The sequence below is a fragment of the Thamnophis sirtalis genome, unplaced genomic scaffold (assembly GCF_051295495.1).
Source record: "Thamnophis sirtalis isolate CommonGarterSnake01/CBP01778 unplaced genomic scaffold, rThaSir2_p1.2 scaffold_1, whole genome shotgun sequence".
In the NCBI taxonomy this organism is placed as follows: Eukaryota; Metazoa; Chordata; class Lepidosauria; order Squamata; family Natricidae; genus Thamnophis; species Thamnophis sirtalis.
Genome location: NW_028261381.1, coordinates 170,341,657 through 170,353,880, shown reverse-complemented (window position 1 = coordinate 170,353,880; position 12,224 = coordinate 170,341,657). Strand labels below are relative to the sequence as shown.

Here is a 12,224-nt window from a genome sequence, read left to right as displayed (position 1 = left end):
CCTAGCAGTTCGAAAGCACGTAAAAAATGCAAGTAGAAAACTAGGAACCACCTTTGATGGGATGGTAACAGCGTTCCGTGCGTCTCCGGCGTTGAGTCATGCCGGCCACATGACCACGGAGATGTCTTCGGACAGCGCTGGCTCTTCGGCTTAGAAACGGAGATGAGCACCACTCCCTAGAGTTGGGAACAACTAGCACATATATGCGAGGGGAACCTTTACCTAAGTTGAGGACTATCTGTTCTGATCAGGGCATTATGACCATTCATTTAGTGACGGTTTCAAGTTATGTCGCTGCTGAAAAAAGCGATCTACCCTTTTAATCACCATTTGAGATCTTCCCAGCCAGCTTCTGAGAAACAAAGTTACTTAGGGAAACCAGATTGGCTTAATGACCATGGCAGGAGAAAAGCCATAAATTGGGGCGCGGTCATGTGACAACACTTAATGACCACACTGCTTAATGACAAAACTTCTGGTCCCAAGTTGAAGGCTACCTGTATAGAAAGACTAAAAATTCATAGGATTTCAACGTTGCTACACAGAACTCAGGTGATACCCACACTTGTGTGAGATTTGATGATCTCACAGGAATTCAGCTTTTAGGAAGAAAAAAAATAGAAATAATTCTAATTTGAATTTGAATTGGTGCACTACCGTATGTTTCAGAGTATAAGATGCACTTTTCCCCCCTGAAAAAAGAGGGTGAAAATCTGGGTGCGCCTTATACACTGAATGCAGCATTTTTGGCCTATTGAAACCCCACCCCCTTTGCAAAAATGGACATGGGTTGGGGAGGCCTGCAAAGTGCTCCTGGGGGCTGGGGAGGGCAGAAAGAAGCAAAAAATGGGCCAGTTTTGCTTATTTTTGTTTCCCCCCCAGCTCCCAGGAGCACTCTACAAGCCTCCCAAAGCTGCATGTCCTCCCGCCCCTTTTTTTTGGCAAAAAATGAGGCCTGCAGAGTGCAAAAAAAATTTTTTTTTAAATTACCTCTTCAAAATCATGGTGCATCTTATACTCCAGTGCGTCTTATACTCCGAAAAATACTAACAGTTTTCCAGAGACTGGGTGTTTGGGTGGCTATGGATGCTGTACAGATAGTCTGTGACTTAAGACCGTTTAACGACCGTTTAAATTTACAAACGCACTGAGAAAAGTGACTTGTGACTAGTTCTCACTCTTACGACTGTGGCCGCATCCCCACATCACGTGATCAAACCTCAGGTGCTTGGCATGTTATCTACAACAGTTGCAGCGTTCCTGGGCCCTAGGATTTTCATTTGCAAACTTCCTAGGGAGCTTCTGACAAGAGAAATCAATGGAGGATGGCTGATTCGCTTAAGAATTGCCCGATTCACTTAACAACAGTAGTGGTTCGCTGAACAGCCATTCCCAAAAGGTCGCAAAATGGGGGTACAACTCACAAACAACTGCCTTGCTTAGCAGCAGAAATTTGGCTTAATGACTGTAGTGATTTACTTAACAACCATGACAGAATGGGAGTGCAACACACTAACAACTGCCTTGCTTAGCAACAGAAACATTGGGGCCATAAATCCAGGACTACCTGAATTCCCAGCTTCACTGCACCCACTAAGCTAGGAGTAAGATTGTCTGAATTCTTGGTCATCAAAGATGAAACTCAAAGCATCTCTCTTTCGCCCCCAAGCCAGGAAAATGAGGGAAGCAAGATCCATGGTCCACCATCAGCAAATGGATCTAGTGAAGCTGCCACCATGATTTTGGCAGATTCTCTCAGCAACGAATAGCTCCGGTGGGTCATTGCAGCCCACCAACAACATTAACGGTGGTAACCACAGGGTTTCACCAAGAGGCATTAGCTGGGTAACAAGGGGACAGAATCATCTCTGTGTCAGGGTTCCAAGTAACATACCCACAGCAGGCAAAACTCCGAGGCAGGTAGATTCCTCAAAATAATAGCTTTACTGGATATGCCATATTGGCATATGCTGAAATGCACCAGCTGAAATGTCCTTGGTTCCCAAGAGAAAGTATTTTGTTTTGGCTAGAAACCCCAGCTATCTCTACTCCCCCCTCCCCCATCCCTTAGCTCCTGATGTGGTAGCCGTGAAGCCTCAAAATGGCCTCAGTCGGGTCAGCTTCAGAGTTGACTCTCTGTTCATTAGACATTCTAAGATAGACACATTTGCCTCTATAGATACGAACTTTGGATATACAGCCCTGAGGAAGGGTGTTTTTCTATTCATAAACTTTTGGAATACTACCAGATTATGTGATGGGTTTTAGACTGAGGACTTCCTCTGGGCTCCATCTTTGTTGGCCAAGAAAGGTCGTTGGAGTCACCATGAAGTTCCTTTCTGGTCAGCCAGAGATGCACCTGATCACCTCACCCGAACTACAGGGATGTCCAACCTTGGCCACTTTAAGACCTGTGGACTTCATCTCCCAAAATTCCCCAGCCAGCCATGTGGACTTCATTTCCCAGAATTCCCTAGCCAGCCATGTGGACTTCATCTCCCAGAATTCTCCAGCCAGGTAGAGATGGTCACCTGATCACCTCACCCGAACCACAGGGGTGTCCAACCCCGTGGCACGACAAAACCGTGCTCGTCAAAACAGCGGTGATAAAACCGCGTCGCTAAAGCCGCGACGTCATCACCGCCGCGACAACAGCGCGGCGACAGAAGGGCGCTTTAAAACAGCGCGGCGGCAGAAAGCCGATTTAAATTAAGGTAAGGGTTAGGATTAGGATTAGGATTAGGTTTAGGGTTAGGGTTAGGGTTAGGGTTAGGGTTAGGGTTAGGTTAGGCTGAGTGCTTCGGAAGGCGCGGTTTTGCCCTTCGCCCTTATGTCAGCACGGTAAGGTCGCATTTGCTTTAGCGATTCGGACGGCGCGGATTAGCACTCACGCTTATGTCTCTGCGGATAAGGGCTTCGCGGTATTGTGGTGGAACCGTCCAACCATGGCCACTTTACGACCCGTGGACGTCATCTCCCAGAATTCCCCAGCTAGCCATGTTGTCGTCATCTCCCAGAATTCTCCATGGCTGGCTGGGGAATTCTGGGAGATGAAGTCCACAGGTCTTAAAGTGAACAAGGTTGGACTCCCCTGCCATACAGAAGAGGAATAAATTCAGAAACCGTTCAAGGCATCAAAGGTTAACCCCAACAGCTATTCTGCAGTGTTGGTTGACTGTTGTGCATTGTTCTCGGTTTCCTCATGGTCCTTGCCAGTGGCAAGTTTCTGTCGCTATTCTTCAAGAAAAGAAAAGTTGATCTGCATTCAGAGGGAGTCAGCGCCTGCAGCTGAAGGGAGGGGTTTCCTCCAGAGGAGAATCTTAAATCCTCTCTTCTCGGTAGAGCAATTTCCCCCTCGATTCCATCTTTCAGTGATCCTACGGTTCAGAGATTCTTTTTTTTCCAGACACGGGATAAGATTACAGGCAGTCCTCAACGTACGACCACCATTGAGATCATAATTATGGTTGCTAAGCAAGGCGGTGGCTTAGGTGAGGTGCACCCAATTTCAGGGCCATTTTTGTCACAGCTGTTAAGTGAATCATGAGGTCCTTAAGCGAATCCAGCTTCCCCCATTGACTTTGCTTGTCAGAAGCCAGCTGGGAAGGCCACAAATGACGATCAGATAACCTCGGCTCTCTGCAACCGCCACAAATACATGCCTGTTGCCAAACAGCCAAATTTTGATTACATCCCTGTGGGAGTGCAAGGACCAGGTCATAAGTCAAATTTTTCAGTGCCATTGTATCTTAGAAGGTTGCTAAATGAATGGTTATAAGTCAAGGCCTCCCTCTATTGGAAGTTTAATTATAGGGGGGAAATGTCCAGACCAAATGTAATTTCTAATGTTGGATTTTCCCCCTTACCAGAGGGAGCCCCCTTGTGGAGTACTGTGAAGCTGTTACCATGGCAACTCCACTGTGTTGTCCAGTAGAGGCCATTTTATGGCAGTACAGTAGAAGCCATTTTAAGTCACAACAGGCTGTATCTTAACAGAACACCACCACCCCCGAGGGGTGTCTTACCCCCCACAGTATTTGTTTCCAGAGAGTAAGTCATCTCTGTACCAAGTTTGGTTAAATGAGTTATGCTGGAAAACACACACACACACACACACACACACACACACACACACACACACACACAAACACGTGTCATATTCTTGGCTACTAAAACATTGAAGAATCAGTCATGTCTTGTCTGCAGGGGTGGGGAACAATGGCTCTTATGACTTTTGTGGACTTCAGTTCCCAGAATTCCTGAGCCAGCCAATGGCATTCTGGGAATTGAAGTCCACAAGTCATGAGGGGGACATTGTTCCCCACCTCTGGTCTACAGGGTGGGAGTGGTATGGGTCAAAAAGTTAGTACCCCCTTCCCAGTCAGTGCTCAGTCCTGATTACCAACAACACAAAACACTGTTTTCAAGCAGAATGGACACTGCTCCTTCCTTGCACATTTTGCCCTTGAGATCAAATTAGTGAAGGCCTTTTGACACGCAGGCCTGCATGCATGCGCGCGCATACGTGCGCACAAACACACACAAACACCTTTCCGATAACTTTCACCTTTTGTTTTCTTGGCAAGGGCTGAAATCCTAAGCACCCGTGTTGGCTCAAGTGGCATGCAGATTTCCATCAAATTATGTCGGGGTGACGACAAATCTATGAAATGGGGGACGGGGACTTAGGCGAACCCGGGGCAGTCTGGAATACCCGCTGACTTCATTGTTGGGATCAAGGAGGGGGAAAGGAAGGCAATTATTTTATTTAAAATGTAACAAACAGCAACAACCTTCTGCTTTTTCTGAACAGGTGGTGTTTTAAAAAGAATCAAATCATGCAGCTGTTTGGGGAAAAAAGAAAACACAAATTAATAATTTTCTCCTGTTAACATGTAATTAATGTTTGGTCACAGTTCTTCCCAGGGAGTGTGCAAATAGTCAGAAATGACAGAATCGGGAAAGAGATTGCCGTTTCCCTTTTGGTGCCGTTTCATTTCTCTCTGTGTGGGTGTTTGTGTGTCTGTGTGATTTTAATTGGCTTTAAAACAAAACAAGGACTTTTTTTTAAATATGAAAGAAACCCCCGGGTTGTTTTGTTGAGGTTTTTCTTTTTTTTTCTCCTCATGAAGCATGAAGTATTTGTAGTGGCTCTACACAAGGGTTGGGACAAATATCCTGTGGCAGTTCTTTCTTTCTTTCTTTCTTTCTTTCTTTCTTTCTTTCTTTCTTTCTTTCTTTCTTTCTTTCTTTCTTTCTTTCTTTCTTTCTTTCTTTCTTTCTTTCTTTCTTTCTTTCTTTCTTTCTTTCTTTCTTTCTTTCTTTCTTTCTTTCTTCCTTCCTTCCTTCCTTCCTTTCTTTTCCCTTCTTTCTCTCTTCTTTCACTTCTTTCTCTCTTTCTGTTTTTTTCCTTCCTTTCTCACTTCTTTCACTTGTTACTTTTTATCTTCTTTCTTGGTTCTTCCTTTCTCTCTCTTCTTTTTTTTCTTTTCCTTTCTATCCTTTTCTTACTATCACTTTCTTTCTTTTTCTTCGTTCTTTGTTTCTTTTTCTTTCCTGTCTCTCTCTCTTCTTTTTTTCTCTTACTTTTCCTTTCTCTCTTCATTTGTTTCTTCTTTTTTCTGTCTCTTTTCTTCCTTTCTCTCTTCCTTTCTCTTTTTCTCTTCTTTCTTTTTCTCTTCTTTCTTACGTATTTTTCTCCTTTTCTCTTGTTTCTTTTCTTACTTTTTCTTTCTCTTTCTTTTTCTCCTTTCTTTCTCTCTCTCTTTTCTTTCTCTTTCTTTTCCTTTCTTCCCTTCTCTCTTCTTTCGCTTCTTTGTTCATTCTCTCTCACTTTTTCTTTTTTCTTTCTTTCTTTGTCTATTCTTTCTTTTCTTTCTTTCTCTTCTTCCTTCCTTTCTTTCTCTCTTCTTTCTTTCTCTTCCTTTCTCATTTGTTTTCTTACTTTTTTATCTTCTCTCTCTCTCTCTCTCTCTTTCTCTCTCTCTCTCACACACATACACACTTTTCTTTCTCTTTCTTTTCCTTCCGACCATCCAGATTTCAAGGGGACATAGGTAACACCCCCCCCCCCCCATCTGTTCTCCTTCACAATAACAGCCATAGGAAAGTTGTCTGTGTGAATTGACTGGGACAAAGGAACTTGCCCAGAGTCACCCAGGAGAATCTGTGCTGAAGGAAGAGTAGAGCCCAGGTCTTGCCCCTTCTAGCCCATCCCCATCTCCACTACATCGGATTGGCTCTTGGCCTGAAAGGCAGGACTTGGCCCAAATTCAGCCAATGAGCTTCTGTGGCTGAAGAGGAAATAGGACCTGGATCTCCACTCCCCTAGTCTAGTCTAGCACCTGAGAAGTATAGTTTGTATAGTTGTAGACAGTAGAATTAATTCAAATCAAAACGGCTGGTTTTTGCAGAGGAAGCTGGACTTTGCCGCCAGGATTCTTTCCCAGTTGTAAAGGTGAAAAAGGGTCGTAAGCCACTTTTTTAAAGTGCCGTTGCAACTTTGAACGGTCGCTAAATGAATGTTGTAAGTCAACGACTACCTAGACCCCTGAGAGTCAGTTTGGTTTAATAACTACAGACCCTGGGCTAGAGGTTCCACCACAAAACCGCGGTCGACTAAAGCGCGCTCGACGAAACCGCGTACCTGACGTCATCACAGCGCGATGAAAAAAGCACACTGTGAGCGCTAAAGCTAAAATTAACCCCTAAACCTAAACCTAACCCCCCGAAATCTAACCCTAACCCTAACCCTAACCCTAAACCTAACCCTAAACCTAACCCTAAACCTAACCCTTAACCTAACGCTAAACCTAACGCTAACCCTTAACCTAACCCTAAACCTAACCCTAACGCTTAACCTAACCCTTAACCTAACCCTAAACCTAACCCTAACGCTTAACCTAACCCTAACCCTAAACCTAAACCTAACCCTTACCTTAACGTGAATCGGCTTGCTTTCAAAGCGCTTTTTAAAGCGCCCTTTTTTTCTCCGCGGTCGCTGTTGTCGCGCTGCTGCTGACGTCAGCGACGCGCTTTAATCGGGCGCGCTTTAGTGGACCGCGGTATTGTCGTGCCACAGGGCTGGAAGCCAAGTGCCTGGGAGTTCTAGTCCTGCCTTAGGTGCAAAAGCCAAGGAAGTGACCTTGGGCCAGTACAACCCTACCAGCCCTCAGAAGAAGACCAGGAGGACAACCTTTCAAAAGAAAAAATGTGTCTGATGAAACGACAGTGACTTGCCCAAGCACAGACGGGCGAAAAGGAGAAAAAGTTAGTCCCGTAGAATTGGTGGAATTCGAAGCCAATGCCAAGATGGATTCGCATCTCCAAATTTATTTAATTTTTTTTGCTCCATTTCTCTTCTCTTCCCCCCCCAACCCCCCCACCCGCTGCTCTCCTCCAGGCTGCGAGTCTGCCAAAACCTCCCTTAATCTAGTAATAAACTTAAGAGGAGCCGAGCTGAGGGAATGGCGTTAAAACGGCTTTGGCTGTAATTTAGCGGATTCCCTCGAAGACATTTTTTGCATCGCTGGCTGATTAGGCGTCTTTTGGAAACAGGATTATTGGATCGCTATGAAACAATTGCTCTCTGACCTTCCGAACGGCAGTGCTGACTGCCAGCCAAGGCCGGAGGGGGTGGGGGGGAACGGGAGGACACACACACACACTCACACATAACAAAACCTAACCTAAACAGGCACCGTCCCCCGGAGATGTCCTGTTGTTACAAGTTGGCTGGCAGATCTTGAAGTTGGCTCGGTGCCATCCTGCGAAAATTGCCACCCGCATATTTTGAAACGGAGTCTCCGTCTGGGGGGAAATGGGGAGCCTCTGATCTGGGCAAAAAGCAGCTTGTTCGCCTGCCTGTTTTAACCCCGGACGGCTCTGCTCTCCCCGCCCCAGCCCCCCCCCGCCCCCGGGAGCAGAGTTGCTCCGATTGGATGGCATCAAAGTGTCCCAGATGGCAGGGCAATAGAGAAGGCAGCCAGCTTACTAAAGTATGATTTTTAAGTGTTTCAATTTCAGGATTTTATTCCCCCCCCCCCCTGTTAAGGTCCAGAAACTATACATACAGGTGGTCCTCGACTTACGGACACAATGGGGGTCAGAATTTCTTTTGTTTAGCGTCTCCTGCATGGGACTTGCCAATGGTATCTCCTTGCCCACTTTGCAAGAGGTGTGTGTGTGTGCGCGCGCTCGCGTGTGTGTATATATATATCACAGAAGTGAGTACACCACCTCACATTTTGAAAATATTTAAGGTTAACTTTTCACGTGACAACACTGAAGAAAGGACACTTGTCTACAATGTAAAGTAGTGAGTAAACAGCTTGTATAACAGTGTAAATGTGCTGTCCCCTCAAAATAACGCAACACACAGCCATTAAAGTCTAAACTCCTGGCAAGATATACTTAAATATTTACAAAACATGAAGGGTGCACTCACTTCTGTGATATACTTTTACACACACACACACACACACACACTCTCTCTCTCTCTACAGGTAGTCCTTAATTTACAACCAAATTTGGACCAGATTTTAGTAAGCAAGACAATTGTTAAATCAGTCATGCCTAATTTTACAACCTTTTTTTTTTGCCATGGTTGTTAAAAAAAATCACAGCAGTTCAGTGAATCACATACAGGTAATCCTTGACTTACAACCACAACCGAGCCCAAGGTTTCTGTTGCTAAGTGAGGCATTTGTTAAGTGAGCTTTGCCCCATTTCTTGTCACAGTGGTTACGTGAATCACCACAGTCGGTAAGTTAGTGACAAGGTTGCTAAGTGAATCTGGCTTCCCCGTTAATTTTTTTTCTTGTCAGAAGGTCGCAAAAGGGGGCCCCGGGGACATGGCAACGGTCATAAATATGAACCAGTTGCCAAGCATCACATGATTATGGGGATGCTGCAATGATTGTCATTGTGAAAAACGATCATAAGTCACTTTTTTTCCCAGCGCTGTTGTAACTTTGAACAGTCTCTAAATGAACTGTTGTAAACAGGGGACTACCTGTGGTCATTAAGCGAAACCAGCTTCCCCCATTGACTTTGCATGTCAGAGGCCACTCAGAAGGTCACCAATGGCACGCAAACCCCACCCCCTCCGGTCTCCCTCCACAGAACCAGTCTCTGGTGCCCAAAAAGGTTGGCGCCACTGGTATAGGATTTCCTGCCTGAACCAGGGGGTTGGACCAGAAGACCTCCAAAGTCCCTTCCTATTCTGTTATTCTACCCATTTTGTGGAGTGTCAGGTTGGTTTTTTTTTCCTTGATGGTTCCTTGATTAATGCATTGCTTTCTTGCTTGATTGTGAGAGCGATTTGAGTATTGCTTTCTGTCTGATTGTGGAGAGTGCATCCCTGAACACCGAATAGCAGTCAGAAGATAGGATGAAAACTCTTTAATCTCGGGGGCAGACTCAACTATAGTTTCAGCTGGGAAACTGTGAGTAGGCTAAGCTAAATCCGAAGACATTAGGGAATTCCTGAAAGCTTGGCATTCAGACAAATCAGCCATCAATAGACCCACAGAGATAAGCTATATTTACAAACTATTCAAAAGAGACAATAAAAAGGCTTAGAAGGAAACAAAACAGACCAGAGACACATCCTCTCCAGCAGCCAACACCCAGATAAGCAGGGATTAACACCAGACAAACAATCAAGCAGAAAACAATACCCCAATCAAGGAATTACCAAGGAGAAAACCACACCCCCACAAACCCAGCAGGGCAAGCTACTATATATACACGTAAAACAGGGAGCAAGCCCCATACTCACTGGCAGTCATGATGTTACCTAGGTGGGTAATGAAACGTGCTGGCTTTGGGAATTATGGGAGTTGAAGTCCAGATATTCAGTCAAATGTGAATGAATAATTGTGACGATCGTTCTGCGCTTGGAAGACCTGCGTTGTGTTTTCTCATTGTGTTTTTTATTTCTTTGCCCTCGGTTGCTTGTTAAAATCATCTCCCTCTTCCCATCCATCACGCCGAGCAACAGGGGGACATCAGAGATGGTCAGGGATCTTTTGAGAGATGGAAAAGGGAAGTGTCAACCCTGACGTGAGCCTGGCTGAGGCCATCTTGGAGGGTTGCCACACAACAGAGGGAGGGGGGAAATAGCTAGATGGGATTTTGTAGCGAAAACAATAAAAGTTTTTCCCTGTGGGAACCAAGGACATTCTCACTAGTGGCTGGCCAGAGGAGGAGCGAAGTAACCAAGCAACCAGCCAGGATTGGATAGCGTGACCAGTGACCTGGGGGAAAGGGGAAACTTTTATGTTTTAATTGGGTGAAAGCCGCGGGAACTTTCAGAGTTGGCTTTTACCAGTTGTGCCAATTGGATGTATCCAATAAATTGTTCTTGGAGGAATTTGTCTGTCTCAGAGGTGCATTACTTGGAACGCTGGCAGGAAGTGGGTTTCTCTGGAACAACAACAACAAAAAAAAACGTTTCTTTTTTCCTTTCTCTCCCACCCCCCCCCCCCCCCAAACACAGACGATTCCCTCTACGAATCGCCGGAGCCCATTTTCACCAGCAATAATTCCTGCTGCAGCTTCACCGTTCCCGATGCCTTCTTCGTGGTGGTGCCGATGTTTTGGACTATCCTCGCTTCCTAGCCCCCCGGCGGAATTGCAGACGAGAAAAAGTGGGTGGGGGTTTCTTATTACAGCAGCAGCTGCAAAAAAAAAACCAAGGGGGGAGGAAACGGATCGGAAGAAAGAACGAGAGGAAGAAGAGGACGTCTTTGTTACCGGATCAGAAACGATAACGCTTGGGATGTGGGGGGGGGAGGCGTGGGGGTGTTGCAAGGATTTTGATCTCCGGCCTCTCTGCCAACGCCAGGCGAAGAAGAAGGACCCCTGGGTTTCCTGTCTTAACACCCCAAACTGAGCCAACTGCCCCCCCACCCCCACCAAGTCTGATGCAGTATAGATGAAGGGGGGAAAAAGGCTCAAAAAAAATTTTTTTTTAAAAAAACCTGTGACATGGGGAGCTGAGCTGGTTTTATATCTCAAAAACAAAACAACAAAACAAAATCTTCCACAGACCTCTTATCAAGCCAGCTGGTGTAAAAAAAACACCCCCCCACCCTTTTTGATTAATCCCCTGTGGAGTTTTTCTTTTTAAAATCTCTAGACCAAATATAGTCGTTTCTGTTTTTTTTAATTTTCTTATTTTTCTCAGCTTAACCTTTTTTGGAGTTTTTTTTTTTTTGGAAGGTATGTTTGTGTGTGTGCGTGTCTATTCTAGACTTTTTCCACAACTGGAACTCAAGAAAGAGACATCACAATATGGGTGGGGTGGGGGGGTGGGGGAGAAAACCAGAAAAAAACCCCTCTGCGTTGGTGCCTCATTTTTTTTCCTTTTTTTGAGAAAGGGATTGGGGGGTTTGAGGCATATCCTTTACATTCCCTTTGATGTGTTTTTTTTCCTTTCTCTTTGGCTTGAATATAATGATGCAACATTGAGGGGAACGGACTCCTCGCAGTGACCAAATTACATTTTGGCGATGGTGGGAAAAACCCCTTAACCACGGGAGCCACCAAACTGTGATGAGACCGGTGGGGGGGGGGGGGAAACCACCTTGAGGACTAGAATACTGTTATGCCAAAACCTGTTACTCTTTCGGATTTCTTTGCGTACTATTCCGTGGGTATCGCAGGCTCACTGCCACTTGGAAAAAGAAAAGAAGAAGAAGAAGAAGAAAAGAAGAAAAATAGATTCATTAAAAAAAAAAAGCATCTCACACTTCCGGGACATTTCCTTCGTTGATTTCTCCAAGAAAAGACTCTGCAAGATGTGTGTCCTCAAGACGAGAATCGAAACTTTGGACTCTGTTCTCTGTGTGTTCAAGGGAGTCGGGGAGGGGAGGGGGGGCTGTCTGAACAGAAGGATGATTTATGCAGGTCTAAAACTGGGAAAGTGTAATTTGTAAATCTTGTTTGTTTTCTCTTCATAAAGAAAGCTCGGGTTTTGGGGGGTGGGCGGGGCGGGGAGGGGAGAGGAGAAACCAGCACAATGCAACTGAAGAGGCGACAGCCGAGGATTTACCCTGTCCATGTGGCTGTACTAGTTTGTGGGGGGGGGGGGATGCTGAGCTGCCGAGTTCCAAAATGGCGGGCGTTTCGGGGTGCCCTCCCTGCAGACGAAATGTCCTGAATGACCAATTTTCACGCTAAAAAAAAAAAAAAAGCATCAACTTGGGGGCTTTTAATGC

General features: G+C 45.4%; 1 protein-coding gene across 1 annotated transcript in view; it reads left to right on the top strand.

Annotated features, from left to right (window-relative positions):
* The window catches only part of EFNA2 (ephrin A2), a 367,548-nt gene extending 356,879 nt beyond the window's left edge, over positions 1–10,669 (top strand). Inside the window, exon 4 of the mRNA XM_087703267.1 lies at positions 10,502–10,669. Within this exon, the coding sequence (XP_087559393.1) occupies positions 10,502–10,623 (122 nt within the window). The 3' untranslated portion in view covers positions 10,624–10,669. The remainder of the gene's footprint in view (positions 1–10,501) is intronic.
* The last annotated feature ends 1,555 nt before the right edge of the window (positions 10,670–12,224 follow it).